Here is a 21,372-nt window from a genome sequence, read left to right on the forward strand (position 1 = left end):
CTAATTGTTTTGACTAAAATTTTGCTGTATAACATAAGTTTTTGCATGTTGTGTTTTTATTTGCATTTCTCAAAATATTTTCTAATTTTCCCTGTGATTTCTTTCTTGAACAATTGGTTGTTTTAAAAGGTAGTGAATTTTTTCACATCATTCATTTTGTCTTCTATATCTTTTAAACATCAAAACACAATAATTGTTGTTTTCTGTAGTCAACATTTATTTATTCTTGCTTAATGATATATTTTACTCTTTCTATTTGTTGTATTCTTTTCTATGTTTCTGTGTTTATTTCTGTTAAAAATTTTCTTCAGCGTGAAAAAAGTATGGTGGCTAAAATTAACATTTTTTCTGATAAGTGTTTTTTTGAATGTTTTATCTTTAGGTCAGAATTTTCTTTCAGTAGTTTAAAAAATATAATCTGTTTTATATTGACTTACATGATCTCTTCTGAGAATTCAGATGCATTTTACCTTTGCTTCTTGAGGAACACCTGCTTTTAATGTTTTCTTTTTGACGTTAGTGTTCAAGTGTTTGCATATGATTTGCTAAAATGTAGTTTTCATCATACTCGGAACTTACAGAGCTACTGGATTCTACTAAGAATTATTTTTCTTAAGTTTTGGAAATTTTTTGGAAATTTTTAAGTCATTACTTAATTTTGCTTTTTCTATATTCTCTATCAATCCTTTTGGGATTAAATTTATATCAAATTTATGGTTTTGTACTCTGTTCCAAATACATTTAAACATTTTTAACAGAAATAAACACAGAAACATAGAAAAGAATACAAGAAATAGAAAGAGTAAAATACATGTTAGATTTTATTCTGAATATCTCAAGCTTTCATTCTTTCTTCTTCAATCTGGGAGTTTTAAAGCTATTTTCTAGTTCTGTTGTTATTCTGCTGTTTCTAATTTGCTTTTACAGTCTTGCATTGTGTTCCCGACTTAATCATATTATTTTTCCATTTTTAAATTTCTTTAGTTTTAATAGATTTCAATTGTGTGGGGAAATTTTGTCTTCTCTATTTTTAGAATGTATTAATCAATTTATCTCATGTCTAAGTTGTAATTATTTGGCATATTCTTTTTATATCCTTGTAAAGTCTATATAATTTGTAGTGATAACTCCACTTTTTGCCTGGTATTGTTAATTTAAGTGCTCTCTTTTATTGTATTGACACCCAGCTAGTGTCCACTGGAGAACCTTTTGGTGAATTGCTTGGTGTGTGAGAAAATACCTCAACCTATCAGGAGTCACAGAAGCGTTCTTTGTTGACTACATTAGAGTAATTTTCTGTACCTCTCACAGTCGTTTCAATTGCCTGATTTTCTTCTTCATACCTTTCTATTTCCTTACAAACCTCCTTACATAATTTGCAATGGAATGTTTAACAACGATGGTAAGTTTTACAAGAGAGGCTTTATAGTTTTCTCTTGGTAGAAATAGTGTGGATCTGATTACTTTAAATCCATTTATGGATTGAGCTAGGTAAATACAAGTTCATCGCTTTATAAATCTAAGACACAGTTTTATAAATCTGTTACACCATATTTCAATGGTGTAAGTATCTAAATCTTTCACCTAAAAAACTGCAGCATCTTTATGTCCTCAGCATCCAGAAACTCTAAGAATTACAGCAGTGCTTTACAGAAATTTTTGGATTAGCTTTTAGCTTAAGAATATGGAAAATGCCTTTAGGGAGATAATGGCTGTATTATCTAGCCCTTCACAACTCCACTTTCCAACTCCTGCATTTCAAGAAAATGATAATGATTCTATTGTTTATTTGTATCCTAAAAATTGCCCTTATTACTGTCAAGCTGGAGTTATACTTCTAAATGTGCCAAATTGGCAAGGGCTTCTTTGAAAAGGGGCAATCATTGGTTTGAAATTATCATTCCTTAAAGAACTAACAAGTCTCACTTGCTTTTTATGTTTTTTCAGCTTAGTAATTGCATGTTGAATTATTCTAAAGTTTAATAATGTACATCATATTCATTCTAGGTTAATGGAACCTTCCAATATTTACTTAACTTGCTGAAAAATTTAGGAAGAAAGACTTCAATTTTATTGAATTATTTTTTATTATTTAATTATATAATGTGTTTTTTTCCATTAATAATTTACTTGAATGAATCATATTAGTGAATTTCCTAAAGCTGAATTATCTTTTAATTTCTAGGATAAACCCTCCTTAGTTTTGATTTATTATTTTTTAATACACAAGTGAGATGTGTTGTGTTAATATTATAATATATATGAATTTGTTTTCTTAAATATACTGTGTGTAGAATTTTTTTTTTGTGCTAATATGAGATGTTTTATGATCTTGATATAAAAAATAATGCAATGCTTATAAATCACAGTTTTTCATCTAATAACTGGACCACATTTATACTGCTAATTGAATACAAGTGTGCCACAAGATATTGAGTCTGATGGCCTGCAGGTAATGAGGTTGGATATAGAGTAAATATTGTTTCAATGAGGAACCCATCCAAGGATCTTCAAGGAGTGACAAAGCAGAGCAGAATGTGATAATGGGACCTTATTGCCCCAGTAGGCAGCAATGATGATTAGAAAAATCTTGAAATTTCTGATCTTTCCCAATAAGCTGAGGATATCCAAAGAAGTACACAACTACCTGTGCATTTTTCTCAGAAATTAGTTGTATAATGTATGTGAACAGGAGGGACAAGAAGGTGACAGGGAAATGTATTTTCTGGATACTCAGAGAACATAGGGTGTAAAACAATGTGAAATGGGGGACTGAATTGGTCAGAATATTCTATCTGTGTGTAATTTATGCCACTTTAATAACACTTAAATTAACTACAATGTGATTTTTCTTAAAGTGCGTGTGTATTCTAGAAATAAAAGCTATAGCATTACTTGGAAAACGACATTAAAAATTGATTTTTAAGACAATCACATAATCGCTGGAAATTTTAACATCAAATTTATCAACAAATAAAAGAGAATGTTGTTGAAGCTTAAAATAATTTTAATTGCCACAAATTCTAAATGTACAGTAATTTCATTTCATAATTGCTTACTTGTGTAAACAGTTTTCTCATTCAGAATTTTATAGAGCTTATCATTAATATTTCTTGGTCAGGAGATGTATGTGAAAAAGTAAACACAAAATTTGGTATGAGAATATTCACAAAATAATTCTCTCACTGAAATTTGAAATATTGTACGTAGAACTTTTAGCTAAATGTAATAGTAAATATGTGTCCTAACATTTTGCAATTTATCTTTCTTAAACAATTATGAAATCTAACGAAAATTTAATAAAAATAAGTATCCCAAGCTCTTTTTATTTAACTAATTGGTACATTATAAACATTAATTTCTGAGTATAACATGACATGAAAAATTCAGATTATAGAGTCATTTAGACACTTTTTATATTTTATTTCTATGATGTTGACAAGGTTAAGTGATGTAAATATATTTGCTTCCAAAATTTTTGCTCAAAACTAATAATGAATTTGGACCTGCTGTTCTTACAAGACTTAGAATAATTGATTATATTTTTAACTTTTTCCCCACCAACTGACCCACGTAAGTTAAAATTTATTCTAATGTAAGTGTGGTTTATTTGTGTTTTATATGAAAATCAGTGATTTTATACATCTTTTAATTTTTTTCTAAAAATATATGTATTTCCGATCATCTTATTTTTCTTATTCTTATTTTTGATATGTTCATTGTGGTACATTTTTGCTCATATTTGCTGATATATATATTGTTCTATTTCCTATTTTCACTTCTTAATACATTGTGATAATCTTTGCCTTTTATTAATTAAGATGCTTGTTGTTCCTGACATTATATGCTCCGTATTTCTTGTATTTCACATTTAAACATTTCTTTTCTTTTTTTAAATTAACTATGAATTAATTTTTAGCTTTCATTTTAAGATCAAGGGTACATATGGTGAACACATGTCATAGGAATTTGTGATACAGCTTATTTGTTACATAGATGAACACGTGTTGTGGGAATTTGTGATACAGTTTGTTTCATCACCGAGGTATTAAGCCTGGTATCCATTAGTTATTTTTCCTGACCCATTCCTCCTCCCAATCTCTGCGTGCATGTGGGCCCCACTGTGTGTTGTTCTCCTCTATGTGTCCATGTGTTGTCATCATTTAGCTCCCACTTATAAGTGAGAACGTGTGGTATTCGGTTTTCTGTTCCTGTGTTTGTTTGTCAAGGATAATGGCCTCCAGCTCCATCAATGTCCTGGCAAAGGACATGATCTCATACTTTTTTATGGGTGCATAGTATTCCATGGTATATAGGTACCACAATTTGTTTATTTAGTCTATCCTTGATGGGCATTTAGGTTTATTCCATGTCTTTGCTATTGTGACTAGTGCTGCAGTGCACATATGCCTGCATGTGTCTTTATAACAGAATGACTTATATTCCTTTGGGTATATTCCCAGAAATAGGATTGCTGGGTTGAATGGGATTTCTGTCTTTGGGTCTTTGAGGAATTACCACACTGTCTTCCACAATGGGTGAATTAATTAACCTTCCCACTAACAGTGTATAAGCATTCTTTTTTCTCTACAACCTTGCTAGCATCTGTTATTTTTTGACTTCTTAGTAATAGCCATTCTGACTGGTATGAGATGATATCTCATTGTGGTCTTGATTTTTATTTCTCTAATGATCAGTGATGTTAGGCTTTTTTTTTCATATAATTGCTGCCTGCATGTATGTATTTTTTTGAAAAGTTTCTGTTCATGTCATTTGCCCACTTTTTAATGGGGTTGTTTTTATTTTTTTTTTCTTCTCATAAATTTGTTTAAGTTCCTAGCAATGCTGGATATTAGACCTTTTTCAGATACATAGTTTGCAAATATTTTCTCCCATTGTTTAGTTTGTCTGTTTAATCTGTCGATAGCTTCTTTTGCTGTACAGAAGCTCTTTGATAATATCCCATTTGTCAATTTTTGCTTTTGTTTCTATTGCTTTTGGCATCTGCATCATGAAATATTTGCCAGTGCCTATGTCCTGAATGATATTGCCTAGGTTGTATTCCAAGGTTTTTATAGTTTTGGGTTTTACTTTTAAGTCTTTAGTCCATCTTATATTGATTTTTGTATATGGTGGAAGGAAGCGGTTCAGTTTCAATTTTCTGCATGTGGCTAGCCAGTTACCTCAACACCATTTACTGAATAGAGTATTTGTTCCCTATTGTTTGTTTCTGTCAAGTTTGTTGAAGATTAGATAGTTGTTGGTGTGTGATCTTATGTCTGGGTTCTCTATTCTGTTCCATAGGTCTATGTGTCTGTCCTTGTACCAGTACCATGCAGTTTTGATTATTGTAGTCCTGTAGTATAGATTGAGTCAGATAGTTTGATGCCTCTTTTTGCTTAGGATTGCCCTGGCCATTTCGACTCTTTTTTGCTTCCCAATGAATTTTAAAATAGTTTTCTCTAGTTCTGTGAAGCAAGTCAATGTTAATTTAACGGGAATAGCATTGAATCTATAAATAGCTTTGGGCAGTGAGGCCGTTTTCACAATATTGATTCTTCCTATCCATGAGCATGGAATGTTTTTCTATTTATTTGTATCATCTGTGATTTGTTTGAGCAATGTTTTGTAGTTCTTCTTGTAGAGACCTTTCACCTGCCTAGTTAGCTATATTCCTAGGTGTTTTATTCTTTTTGTGACGATTGTGAATGGGACTTCATTAGTGATTTGGCTCTCCGCTTGACTGTTGTTGGTGTATCAGAATGCTAGCAATTTCTGTACATTGATTTTGAATCCTGAGATTTTGCTAAAGTTGCTTATCAGTTTAAGAAGCTTTGAGGCTGCTGAGACAATGGGGTTAATTGTAGATATAGGATCATGTCATCCACAAAGAGGAATAATTTAGCTTCCTCTCTTTCTATTATTTCTTTGTCTTGCCTGATTGCCCTGCCCAGAACTTTAAATACTATATTAAATAGGAGTGGTGAGAGAGGGCACTTTAGCTCATGGCAGTTTTCAAGGGAAATGCTTCCAGCTTTTGCCCATTGATGATGATGTTAGCTGTGGTTTTGTCATACATGGCTCTTATTGTTTTGAGGTATGTTCCTTCAATAGCTAGTTTATTGAGAGTTTTTAACATGAAGGGATGTTGAATTTTATCAGAAGTCTTTTCTGAAGGAAATTGAGACACACACAAAAACATTCAAAAGATTAAACAATCCAGAGTTTATTTTTTGAAAAAAATGATAAGACAGACCACTAGCTATACTAACCAAGAAGAAAAAGAGAAGATTCAAATACACACAATCAGAAATGATAAAAGGGAAGTTACTACTGACTGCACAGAAATACAAACAACCATCAGAGAATATTATAAACACCTCTATGCACATAAACTAGAAAATCTATAAGAAACAGATAAATTCCTAGACACATACACTGTCCCAAGATTGAACCAAGAAGAAATTGAATCACTGAACAGACCAATAACAATTTCTGAAATTGAGGCAGTAATAAATAGCTTACTAACCAAAAAAAGCCCAGGACCAGATAGATTCACAGGCGAATTCTACCTGAGGTACAAAGATGAACTAGTACTATTCCTACTGAAACTATCCAAAAAATTGGAAAGGAACTCCTCCCTAACTAATTCTATGAGGACAGTATTATCCTGATACCAAAATCTGGCAGAGACACAACAAAAAATGAAAACTTCAGGCCCATATCTTAGATGAACATCGATGCAAAAATCCTCAACAAAATATTGGCCAACCGAATTCAGGAGCACATCAAAGAAGCTTATCCACCACAATAGAATAGTCTTCATCCCCAGAATGCAAGGTTGGTCCAACATATGAAAATCAATAAATGTGATTCATCATGTAAACAGAACTAAAGACAAAAAAGTCACAATTATCTCAAAAGATGCAGAAAGGCTTTTGATAAAATTCAGCATACTTTTTAATATTCTGTAGATCATTTTTAATGTTTTATCTTGCCATGACTTGCCCTAATACAAAGTAAATTCTATAATATGACTTTGTATTGACTGAGGGGACCCTAGTTACCTGGGAATTTAAACATTTGTTTCTTTTTCCTTATTTGTCTATTTATATGCCCAGCTTAAATAAAACCTATTTCTCCTTGCCCATGGAATTAAGGAGTGACCATTTTTGTGCTTGTACCTACCCTTTACCTTAAACCTCTAAAATTTGTGGTTTTTTGGAAATTTTAGACTTGAAGTTCCTAATATTATAAGGGATTATATACATTATGTTAATTCTGGTTTTTAAATTATCTTTCAGTTAAAAGTATAATATATTTAGATTTGCTATCCTAGATGAAATGTTCTATCATGTCCTTGTACTTTCATTGGAGGGGTGGGGAAGTGGAATAACGCTTTGTCAAAATATAGAGAAAAAATACATATGAGAAAAATACATTTAGAGATCTTGATATCAAAATGCAAAAATGATGGTTTTCCATATAAGGGATCCTTTGTTGTCTAAAAATTATCATATTTTTGTTTACCTTCAAACTTTGAAACTCTGTTGTACTATACAGTTTCTTTTAGTCTTATCAAGGAAGAATTTGATGCTATATTCAGTCTCTTTACATGTACAGAATATTGCAAGGTTGTCTTTTGTATGTGTGTGTGTTCTTAGAATTATTGCCAGCAAGTGTCTGAGGTTTGTGCTTGTTATTTTTTTCTATTTGACAGTCAATTGTTATGTATTCTCCAAAATATCACGTTTTTTCATTTTTTTTAAGTTGTATTATTTATTTGGTATTATTTTGCTCTATTTCTTTTAAAGTTAGTAAAATAAAATAATGAGACCCTTTGTTGTCATCAGGTATTTAAATAAATGTGAATTAATTCAGAAGAGGATTAAGTTAAAAAGAATAAGTTAAAAAGATGCATAAGGACAGATCACACCTGTAATCCTAGCAATTTGAGAAGCTGATGCAGGAGGATTACGTGAGCCCAGGAGTTCAAGACCAGCCTGGGCAACAAAGCAAGACCCCATCTAAAAAAATGCATAAGTGATATTCTGATTCTAATATTAAAATGTTGTGCACTAAATATTCAACAACAAAAACATAGATATATAAAATAGAATACTACTTCATGGAACTCAGGGCTATAATTCAAACTCACTTTATTGAAATCTCTTTTTATATGTAGAAAAGAGGTAATCAGTTTCAATATACTGTATAAACAATTTAGCCAAATGAGTATAAATGGACAGGACACAATATCTATAGGAAAATTATAGGGAATACTCACACTATTGAATATTATGAGTCTAATTTTTAAAATGTGCCTGTGAATTCTTTATACATACAGGTATGAGAAGAAGTTCATGGTATCTTGTTATGGATATTATTTGGCAAAAATCTATTAATGTGTGTGTGTTTGTGGATGTGGGTACATGTATTTATAAATGCATTTGATATATATGAATGAAACACAACATCTTTAGCAGCTGCAAATGGTACTGAAATAGTGGCTGAGGAATTTCACTTCTATACACTTTTATTGTTTGAATTTTATAAAATATGTACTTGTTTTATTTTAAAATGAAAATACTAAACTGTTGAAATATTAATACAAAGGCATGAATAATACAGAAACATTGTCAAATGTTAACTTTTAGCAATGCAAGCTTATCATAAAGTTGTATTTGATCGTTGATTTTTAATATTTGCTTTGCACGTATGTTATTTTATTATGGAAAATACAATTACTTAAAAATAAGATGCACATTATTGACCAATAATGTCAAATGTTGAAAAGGGACAAGGATAAGGAATTAAAGTGGCCAAGTCGATTGATGTTTATTTTATCACAATACTTTGTATAGACATTGAAGTGCATGAATAGAAAATGTCCAAATAGTGACAATAAATGTTTTCAAATTACAAAATAAGATAACAGTCATTAAAAAAATTTAACCTCTCTGAATATGAAGGCTACAAGTTTATTAAATTTTATTTTTTAAAGATAATTGAGGAAGACATTAAACATGCTCAGGCCAGAAATAAACTTTCATGTAGGTATTTTGCCATCTGGCCATTATGTTGTGAAAATTTTTACTACTTTTTCTAACCTATTTCTCATATTTTATAGTCATAATAATCTTAAGAAAAAATAATTATTCTATGAAGTTTAGGTATTTATATCAAATACAAAGACTAAGATGATTCAAACTGTTTCTGTATTTTTCTGTTTCAGATATGTAATAATTTTGGTAATTGTCAATGCTTCCCTGGACATAAACCTCCAGATTGTAAATTCCAGTTTGGTTCCCCAGGGGGTAGTATTGATGATGGAAATTTTCAGAAATCTGGTAAGTGGAAATTTATTTTCTAAGGCAAAATACAAGGTTGTTTTATATAAAGCTAATTAAAGAAATCTAAGTTATCTTGAATGGTAGCTTCATCTACATTGCAGTAGTCCCTCCTTATTTGTGGGGGATACATTCTAAAACCCTCAGTGGATGCCTGAAACTGTAGATAGCGCCAAGCTCTAAATGTACTGTTTTTTCCTACATATACATATCTATGATAAAGTTTAATTCATCAGTTAGGCTCAGTAACAGCAATGACTAACTGTCCTTCCATGTTTTATCCCTTGGCGCCTCCTTTGCACTTTCATTACTGTAGGTTCTATTGGTCTTCTTCTTCCAGAAGACTGACTTCATTACAATTGATAACTGGCTTTGGATGATATCCTTTCTCCCTAATTAATGTCAACTCTGCTGGAAATGTGGAAGCTGTTTTTTCATCAGCAGACACAGCCTCTCTAGTAATTTTTCTATTTTTCAGTCCAGACATATTTCTGAATCTGTGTAACCATCTCTTACTTGCAATAAATGTCTCACTCATTTCAGGGAATTCCATGCTGAAGTATTTCTACAGGTTCAAATGTTTTCTGGTGCAACACGTTGCTGTTAATCAGAACACATTTTCTGTTCATGTCTTCTACTTACAAATTTACTGTCTTTTCTGTCTTAACTAAGCGTTTATCATGCACTGCAGTCTTAACTTTTGTAGTTCAAGATACATCAGCAAAACTAGTACAGATTTCTTTCTCCTTTACAACTTTATAGACTGAAGATTTGTTTTAACCATAGATCTTAGCAATGAATAGTTTCCTTATTAAGGAAAATATGTATGTATGTATATTTTGTATGTATATTTTGTCAAATGTTGACATTTATAAATATAAACATGTTTATGTAAATATTAAAATATAAATATACACATACATTTGTAAGTATGCATATACATTTTTTCTTACATATATTTGGAATATGTACGTATTAATATATTTTCCTTATTAAGTCAAAAGTATTCACTCTTTTCCTTAAGGAAAGAATTTTTGCCTTCTCTTTGGCATATACAAATTGATGGCCTCACTAATCTTGCCCTTTGCGATCATTATGAGGTAAAACAAGGGTGATTTGAACAAAGCACTGTAATGGCATAACAGTCAACCTGATAACTAAGATGGCAAAGTGACTAATGGACAGGTAGCGTATACAGTATGTATTCTTTTGGAAAGATTCAGGTCCTGGGTGAGACAGAAAGGAATGACGGGAGATTTCATCATGCTACCCAGAACAGCATGCAGTTTAAATCTTATGAATTGTTGATTTCCAGAATTTTTCATTTAATATTTTCACACAGTGGTTGCCCATGGTTGTTACTGTGCAACCAAAGCTGTAGATAAGGGGGAGTGACTACTGTAATCTTACATAATATTTATAATCAGATATTCCCAGAGATATTCAACTTCAATTAACTCAAATAAGTTAGAACACAGTACCAGTAAGTTTCAACAAATGTCATTCAATAAAATTTTTGAAATTCACGTATAGAATAATAAAAATTACACAAATGTTTTTCATTCCATATTATTACAAACTTTGTAGGCTACTAAAAAAAACTGTACCATACAGTGTTTATTCTCAATGAACTTTGAAAAATATGGCAAAATACACATGCATTTTTTTAGGAAATAATAGTAAATCAATCACATTTTGAGTGATGGCATACACATTTATACTTTAATTGTTTCTATAAATGAAGGCAATGTTGAAGCGGGATATTTCCGTGACCCCTTCATGGGACTTGCGACAGGGGTGCCTCATTTGCACAACTTGCAGTTCTCAACTCCTTGCAGGAGGGAGTGTGTGAGTGAATGAGGCGGGAACTGGAGTGCATGAGCACTGGAACCAGCTGGCTCCTTCAGTGCCAGCAGGGGCAAACTCCACACACTGGGACCTGCTGTGTTCCAACCCTTGAAGGAGGGAGAACATAGGTAAGTGGGTGCAGGAGTCAGGGCGAGTGCTTTTGAGCATCGGCAGGAGCAAAGGACGTTGAATAGTTAAAATGCCTTTGAAGAAAAAAAATGTTGTAGGAAATACACTGCCCAATATTGAAACTCACCATAAAGTTACAGTAATCAAGTCAGTGTGGTACTGTAATTAACGCAGACATACGGGTCAATAAAATAGAATAAGAAACCAGAAACAGACATACAAATATATGGAAATTGGATTTCTAATAAACGATCAAAGCAATACAATGGATAAAGTTTAGCTTTTTAAACAAATTGTGCTAGAATAATAATATATTTACATGTAAAAAAGATAAACTTAGAGCTGTATTTCACACCATGTTCAAAAATTAAGGATTACAGACCAAAATATGAAACTTCTAGAACCAAGCGGACCTAAAAGACATCTACAGAACTCTCCACCCCAAATCAACAGAATATACATTCTTCTCAGCACCACATCACACTTACTCCAAAATTGATCACATAGTTGGAAGTAAAGCACTCCTCAGCAAATGTACAAGAATAGAAATTATAACAAACTGTCTCTCAGACCACAGTGCAATCAAACTAGAACTCAGGACTAAGAAAATCAGTCAAAACACTCAACTACATGGAGACTGAACAACCTGCTCCTGAATGACTACTGGGTACGTAACAAATTGAAGGCAGAAATAAAGATGTTCTTTGAAACCAATGAGAACAAAGATACAACGTACCAGAATCTCTGGGACACATTTAAAGCAGTGTGTAGAGGGAAATTTATAGCACTAAATGCCCCCAAGAGAAAGCTGGAAAGATCTAAAATTGACACCCTATCATCACAATTAAAAGAACTAGAGAAGCAAGAGTAAACACATTCAAAAGCTAGCAGAAGGCAAGAAATAACTAAGATCAGAGCAGAACTGAAGGAGATAGAGACACAAAATACCCTCCAAAAAATCAATGAATTCAGGAGCTGGTTTTTTGAAAGGATCAACAAAATTGATAGACCACTAGCAAGACTAATAAAGAAGAAAAGAGAGAACAATCAAATAGACACAATAAAAAATGATAAAGGGGATATCACGACCGACCCCACAGAAATACAAACTACCATCAGAGAATACTATAAACACCTCTGTGCAAATAAACTAGAAAGCATAGAAAAAAAGGATAATTTCCTAGACACTTACACTCTCCCAAGACTAAACCAGGAAGAAGTTGAATCCCCGAAGAGACCAATAACAGGCTCTGAAATTGAGGCAATAATTAATAGCCTACCAACCAAAAAAAGTCCAGGACCAGACAGATTCACAGCTGAACTCTACCGGAAGTACAAGGAGGAGCTGGTACCATTCCTTCTGAAACTATACCAATCAATAGAAAAAGAGGGAATCCTCCCTAACTCATTTTATGAGGCCAACATCATCCTGATACCAAAGCCTGGCAGAGACACAACAAAAAAAGAGAATTTTAGACCAATATCCCTAATGAACATCGATGCAAAAATCCTCAATAAAATACTGGCAAACCGAATCAGGCAGGACATCAAAAAGCTTATCCACCATGATCAAGGGGGCTTCATCCCTGGGATGCAAGGCTGGTTCAACATATGCAAATCAATAAACATAATCCAGCATAAAAACAGAACCAAAGACAAAAACCACATGATTGTCTCAATAGATGCAGAAAATGCCTTTGACAAAATTCAACAGCCCTTCATGCTAAAAACTCTCAATAAATTCGGTATTGATGGAACGTATCACAAAATAATAAGAGCTATTTATGACAAACCCACAGCCAATATCATACTGAATGGGCAAAAACTGGAAGCATTCCCTTTGAAACCTGGCACAAGACAGGGATGCCATCTCTCACCACTCCTATTCAACATAGTGTTGGAAGTTCTGGCTAGGGCAATCAGGCAAGAGAGAGAAATCAAGGGTATTCAGTTAGGAAAAGAAGAAGTCAAATTGTCCCTGTTTGCAGATGACATGATTGTATATTTAGAAAACCACATCATCTAGGTCCAAAATCTCCTTAAGCTGATAAGCAACTTCAGCAAAGTGTCAGCATACAAAATTAATGTGCAAAAATCACAAGCATTCTTATATACAAGTAACAAACAAACAGAGAGCCAAATCATGAATGAACTTCCATTCACAATTGCTTCAAAGAGAATAAAGTACCTAGGAATCCAACCAGCAAGGGATGTAAAGGATCTCTTCAAGGAGAACTACAAACCACTGCTCAGTGAAATAAAAGAGGACAGAAACAAATGGATGAACATACCATGTTCATGGATAGGAAGAATCAATATCGTGAAAATGGCTATAATGCCCAAGGTAATTCATAGATTCAATTCCATCCCCATCAAGCTACCAATGAGTTTCTTCACAGAACTGGAAAAAACTGCTTTAAAGTTCATATGGAACCAAAAAAGAGCCCGCATTGCCAAGACAATCCTAAGTCAAAAGAACAAAGCTGGAGGCATCATGCTACCTGACTTCAAACTATACTACAAGGCTACAGTAACCAAAACAGCATGGCACTGGTACCAAAACAGAGATATAGACCAATGGAACAGAACAGAGCCCTCAGAAATAATACCACACATCTACAGCCATCTGATCTTTGATAAACCTGAGAAAAACAAGAAATGGGGAAAGGATTCCCTATTTAATAAATGGTGCTGGGAAAATTGGCTAGCCATAAGTAGAAAGCTGAAACTGGATCCTTTCCTTACTCCTTATACGAAAATTAATTCAAGATGGATTCGAGACTTAAATGTTAGACCTAAAATCATAAAAACCCTAGAAGAAAACCTAGGTAATACCATTCAGGACATAGGCTTGGGCAAGGACTTCATGTCTAAAACACCAAAAGCAACGGCAACAAAAGCCAAAATTGAGAAATGGGATCTAATTAAACTAAAGAGCTTCTGCACAGCAAAAGAAACTACCATCAGAGTGAACAGGCAACCTACAGAAGGGGAGAAAATTTTTGCAATCTACTCATCTGACAAAGGGCTAATATCCAGAACCTACAAAGAACTCAAATTTACAAGAAAAAAAAACAAACAACCCCATCAAAAAGTGGGCAAAGGATATCAACAGACATTTCTCAAAAGAAGACATGCATACAGCCAACAGATACATGAAAAAATTCTTGTCATCACTGGCCATCAGAGAAATGCAAATCAAAACCACAATGAGATACCATCTCACACCAGTTAGAATGGCAATCATTAAAAAGTCAGGAAACAACAGGTGCTGGAGAGGATGTGGAGAAATAGGACCACTTTTACACTGTTGGTGGGATTGTAAACTGGTTCAGCCATTGTGGAAAAGAGTATGGCGATTCCTCAAGGATCTAGAACTAGAAATACCATTTGACCCAGCCATCCCAATACTGGATATATACCCAAAGGATTATAAGTCATGCTGCTATAAAGACACATGCACATGTATGCTTATTGTGGCACTATTCACAATAGCAAAGACTTGGAATCAACCCAAATATCCATCAGTGACAGACTGGATTAAGATAATGTGGCACATATACACCATGGAATACTATGCAGCCATAAAAAGGGATGAGTTCATGTCCTTTGTAGGGACATAGATGCAGCTGGAAACCATCATTCTCAGCAAACTATCGCAAGAACAGAAAACCAAACACCGCATGTTCTCACTCATAGGTGGGAGTTGAACAATGAGAGCACTTGGACACTGGAAGGAGAACATCACACACCGGGGCCTATTATGGGGAGGGGGCAGAGGGGAGGGATGGCACTGGGAGTTATACCTGATGTAAATGATGAGTTGATGGGTGTTGATGAGTTGATGGGTGCAGCACACCAACATGGCATGGGTGTGCATATGTGACAGACCTGCACATTGTGCACATGTACCCTAGAACTTAAAGTATAATTTAAAAGAGAGAGAGAGAGAGAGAAATCCTCAGTGACTTTGAGCACAGAGTTTGTAGGTATGACAACAAAAATATGACCCCAAAATGTGATAAATTGGACAACATAAAAAATTTAGGACTTTTGCTATTCAAAAGCCACTGTTAGGGGAATAAAAGGGCAAGCCACTGCTTCTTAACAAATATTTGTAAAATATACACCTGATAATGTATTTGTATTCAGAATATATAGTGAATCCTTGAAATTTAATTTTAAAAACCAACTCTATAGAAAAGGGGGACAAAATAAGTATATGTAAAGATGCCCAACATCATAGGTCATTGGAGAAATGCAAATTAAAATCACAAATAGATGCTACTCATTCCTTTAAAAATTGCTTGCATTTAAAAGGGCTGACCACATTAACTTTGGCCAAGATGTGGGGGTAGGAACCATATACTGATATTTAAAACAAAATTTAAAACACTGATATTTAAAACAAAATTTATAGTTTCAGAGATTCTTAAGGAGGTAAATATAAATCACTATATAATACAGCTATTACACTATTTACCCAATAGAATAGAATGCTGACGCCCATACAAAGCCTTGGGTATAAATGTATACAGTAACAAATCTGGAAACAATAAATATAAATCAAAATGTATACAGTAACAATTTTTGTAATAGATAATACCTGGAAACAATGTAAATATAAATCAACAGATGGCTAAACAATGTGTAGTCTCTCAATACAGTGTAATACTATGAAACAAGAAAAAGAAACAAACTTGTTATGTACACCAATATGGATGAACCTCAACATTTATGCTAAATGAAACATGTTAGACTGTAAAAAATACATATTGTCTTGTTCTATTTACATATAAGTATAAAAAATGAAAGCTAATGTATAATGAAAGAATACAGACCAGGTTAGCGGCTGCCTGTGTGGGGAGTGGCAGCATGGCAGGATTAGTGGGCATGGGAAATGTATGTGGATTATGGATATATGCATTGTTTGCATTTTTATGGTTTCATGGCAGTATACATATAACAAAACCTATCAAATTATACACCTAAAATGTGGGCATTTATTTTATGTCAATCATCTCTCAGTAAAGCTGTTAAAACAACAAAATTGAAATAATTTATAAAAGAATTTACACTATTTTGTTGCCAACTCTTAGGCACTAGTTAAACCTATTCTATTATCAAATAAAATTTTATAAGCACTTTAAGTGAAAAAACTAACACATCAAAACAAAAAAAATAGAATGTTTGCCTTATATTTGTGAGGGTTAATATTTGTTTATATTTGTGAGATTATATTTGTGACATTTCATCCAACTGTACAGTGGTGTTTGCATTTCATTTTACATGAAGAATAACTAGGGAAAGAAGAAAAATACCTAAGATAAGTAAAAATGAAGACACTCATTTACTACTAATAGGAATATAATGGTTACAACCACTTAGGGAAATCATTGGAAATATTTACTAATGTTCAATACGATAATATGCAAGCATTGACACTTCCCACGTATGCATATGTCTGAGAGATTTTCAGACACAATGTTGACCAAAAGACATGCTGTAAAATATTCACAGCAGCACTCTTCGTAATACCTCAAATTTCAAACTACCCAAATATCTGTCAGAATATCAGAAATTAATACCTGCTGTTTCTTTTATCTATCTATCTATCTATCTATCTATCTATCTATCTATCTATCTATCTATTTAAGACGGAGTCTCGCTCTGTCGCCCAGGCTGGAGTGCAGTGGCGCCATCTCGGTTCACTGCAAGCTCCGCCTCCCGGGATTACACCATTCTCCTGCCTCAGCCTCTCGCAGTAGCTGGGACTACAGGCGCTCGCCACCACGCCCGGCTAATTTTTGTATTTTTTTAGTAGAGACGGGGTTTCACCGTGGCCTCGATCTCCTGACCTCGTGATCCATTCGCCTCAGCCTCCCAAAGTGCTGGGATTAACACTTGCTATTTCTACGCAAAGGTATAGTATGCATCAATTAGAATAAGAATTTTACAACTATAAGCAACAACATCTGTGAATTTCAAAAGTCAGTAACAATGAACAAAGTCAGAAAACAATGTGTATGCACTATAATTCCATTTATATAACATTTAAAATCCGTCAAAAATGATCCACGCTCACCCTATTCAGTAAATGGTGCTGAGAAAGTTGAATAGCCACATGCAGAAGAATAAAACTATGTATTTCAACTTATACAAAAAGTAACCCAAGACGGATTAACAACTTAAATGTAAGACTTGAAAGTATAAAAATTCTTACAGAAAACCTCCGAAATCCTTTTCTGGACATTGGCATAGGCAAATAATTTATAACTCAAAGACCTCAAAAGCCAATGCAACAAAAGTAAAAATGGACAAATGGGACTTTTTAATTTAACTAAAAAGCGTCTGCAAAGAAAAACTAATTATCAACAAAGTAAGCGGACAACCTACAGAATGAGGGAAAATATTTGCAAACTATATATTAACAAAGTACTGTTATCCAGAATCTACAAGGAACTAAAAAAACTCAAAAAGAAAAATATGAACAATCCCATCAAAAAATTGGCAAAAGACATGAACAGACACTTTACAAAAGAACAGACACTTTACAAGAGGCCAAAAAACGTATGAAGAAATGATCAGCATCACTAACCATCAGAGAAATGCAAATTAAAACTACAATGAGTTATCATGTTATCAGAATGGTTAGTATTCAAAAGTCATAAAACAACAGATGTTGGTGAGGATGTGGAGAAAAGGGAACACTTGTATACTGTTGGTGGAAATGTACATTAGTACTATCACTATGGAAAACACTATGAAGATTTCTTGAAGAACTAAAAATAGAACTATCACTCAATCCAGGAGTCCTACTACTGACTAGCTACCCAAAAGAAGAGAAATCAGTATACATCATATATTCATTGCAGAACTAGTCACAATAACAAAGTTATGGAATCAACCTAAGTGTCCATCAATGGAGGACTGGATAAAGAACATACACACACACACTTATCATGTGATATATGTTGATATCATATATATATATCAATGGAGGACTGGATAAAGAACATACACACACACACATTTATCATGTGATATATGTTGATATATATATATATCAATGGAGGACTGGATAAAGAACACATGGTGTGCATATATATATATATATATATATATAATATTTTCTCCCATTCTGTAAGGTTGTCTGCCTACTTTGTTGGTTATACCATGTGTGTGTATATATATATATACCATGTGTTTTTTATCCAGTCCTCCATTGATGAATACATATTTATATTTGTATCTCTTTATACATACATCATGGAATACTACTGAGCCATAAAAAAAACCAAAACCCAGCAACATGGGAAAGGCATTAACCTAAGTGAAATAACTCAGAATCAGAAAACCAAATGCTGCATGTGCTCACTTATAAGTGGGAGCTAAACAATGGGTACCATTGGACATTCACAGTGGAATAATAAACACTGGGGACTCCAAAACGTTGGAAGGTGAAAGAGATATGAAGGGTGAAAAATTACCTATTGAATACAATGTACACTATTCCGATGATGGGTACACTAAGAGCCTAGACTTCACCACTACACAACATATCCATGCAGCGAAACTGCACTTGCACATCTTACATCTATTTTTCTAAGTGTATGCAATATCAAAAGATACAAGTATAGCTAATATGTCTATATTAATAGCAAGTCAAAATGAAAGGAAAATAAGATTCATGCTGTTAGAGGCAAAATTAGTGATTTTCTTTGGGAAAGATAGTGTCTGGTAAACTAAGTTGGGGAGTTATGTTTCCAAAATTTGTTGCTGGTTACATGGTCTTGTTCAAAGTAAATGTATTTTGAGTGGTACAACTTTATGGCACACATTTTTGTTACTATGTTATATACATTAATAAATTTCACTAAATAATTAAACAAATCATGACCTTTGTAACCTTTGGAGAGGAGAAAGGATTAGGAAATGTCCCACAGTGCTTTGGAATTATAACAGGATCTTTTTTGAGACCTGGAGTGTGGGAATGTGTATATTCTTTGGTTAACTCATTACTCATTTTGCTAATGTATTTACATATTGTATACTTCTCAGAATTGTGTGATATCTCAACTTTTTAAGTATAAAAAAATAACCAAAGGGAATAATATGCTTATAGAATGTCAATGAGTGGAAAGATACACACATACACACATGCACACAGAGGCACATGTAATGTATAGATATATAGATATAGATGCAGATACAAGCATAGGTATACATATTAGAACATAGACACTCGATGGAGAGAAATGAGTCATTTATAAATGGTTTTCTCTAAGGGAAAAACTGATTTAGCAAGTGAGTGGGATGGTGGTTTCTCAAAGTATACATTTTTAAAAATTGTAACTTAATCCCTATTACTGTATTAACTTTTAAAGTATTGTTGTTACAAATAAGCTGAATACAGCAAACAGCACTCTAAACATGTATACAGCAGATTAATATTAAATAAATATGTATAAACAAATAGAAATCCATGAAAAATATAGCACTGTAGTTTGCATTTATGTTCTATTTTTTCCTAGTAGTTTGCAATGCATTAAAACCTCTTTATATATACACATATATGATTAAGGTGAAAAAAATATAAATGTATTTAAATATCCACTGAGTCCCCGCTAATTTATGATATGATTCATTTCTAGATGAATTTTATACTGAAAAAGGCTACAATGCACACTGGAACAACTGGTTTATTCTGAGTTTCTACATTGTTCTGCCGTTTTTCATAATTTTCACCATTGTGATCTTTAAGAGAAATGAAATAAGGAAATTATGCAACAGAGAGAATACAGAGTGTAAGCAGTAAATGTGATATAGGATTAATGTATTAGGCTAAATTATCCTAGTCGTTAACCAGTGTCATGCATGTTATATAACATTTATATTAATTCTTAAATATACTATTTTAAATCTAATGTAAGTGGTATCTTTATAATTTTGTTTTTCAATGGTTTGTTGTTATATTGGGGCAAGCCTAAATTCTGAATGTTCTAGAACTTTTCTTCATGAGTATACTATGCTGTACCAAATACTTACCAGGTCAGAAAAGAATATAGTTGGTACATTATTTTAAGTGCCCTTAAAATAATGATTAGTGATATTGAGCATATTTTCTTGTGTTTGTGGGCCACAGAGGATGGGAAGTTGTTGAATACGCATCATTCAATGAGGAGTTATTCTTTACTGAGCACAGAAGTTCATTTTTGCAAGATGAAAATGTTCCTGGAGACAGATGGTGATAGTTTCACAGCAATATGAATGTACTTAGTACCACTGAACTGTACACTTAAAAATGGTTAGAATGTGTATTTTACTACATAAAGCATTTTTATAAACTGAGTAAAGAAATTGTGAAAAAATTAAAGTCAGCAACCTGAATATTAACTGTAAAATGAAAATTATTTCCATGTTAATTCTATTGTTTTCATGTGTGAACGTCATATTAATGGGGAAAAAATAAAGACTAACCTTTTATTTTGTCTCCCTAAGCCGTAGGTTTTTCTAAGAAACAAAGTATATAAAACTGAATAAATGGATTTTGATTGTTTTTACATAGTCATTTCATAGTTTGCCTGGTAAATTATAAATCAATGCTAATGTATGAAAACATATACATTTATTTTATGTTTAGCTTTTTAGTTGGACTCCTAATATAGATAAGTTACCTATAATATAGATAAGAACCAAATTTATTTATAATATAGATAATATAACATCTATAATATAGATAACCAAACTTATCTATAATAATCTTTGATTTTTAGCAATTATAAAGTAGAAATTCAGTAGTAAATATGGTTTAAAATAGGCATTGGCTACTGCTAAACCTATTGTGAATTTCTATTTTTTCTGTTTTTCTTCACTCTAGTAATTCATCCGCTGTATCAGAAAGCTATGATGTGGAACATTAATATTGCACAGAACTTCCGTAGCAAATAAACTAAAGGAACAAATGTGCTTTATAACCTTATGTTATCCCCGAATGCATTGTAAATGCTAAACTTTTGGAAAATAAAGCCTGCGTGCCTTCCCA

The 21,372-nt window shown here is 32.8% G+C and overlaps 1 protein-coding gene across 1 annotated transcript in view; it reads left to right on the forward strand.

Annotated features, from left to right (window-relative positions):
- Positions 1-21,372, forward strand: part of ADAM18 (ADAM metallopeptidase domain 18) — a 151,754-nt gene extending 130,382 nt beyond the window's left edge. Inside the window, exons 18-20 of the mRNA XM_015145216.3 lie at positions 9,236-9,350; positions 19,982-20,134; positions 21,208-21,372. Of these exons, the coding sequence (XP_015000702.3) occupies positions 9,236-9,350; positions 19,982-20,134; positions 21,208-21,278 (339 nt within the window). The 3' untranslated portion in view covers positions 21,279-21,372. The remainder of the gene's footprint in view (positions 1-9,235; positions 9,351-19,981; positions 20,135-21,207) is intronic.

Source organism: Macaca mulatta, chromosome 8, assembly GCF_049350105.2.
Source record: "Macaca mulatta isolate MMU2019108-1 chromosome 8, T2T-MMU8v2.0, whole genome shotgun sequence".
Taxonomy (NCBI): domain Eukaryota; kingdom Metazoa; phylum Chordata; class Mammalia; order Primates; family Cercopithecidae; genus Macaca; species Macaca mulatta.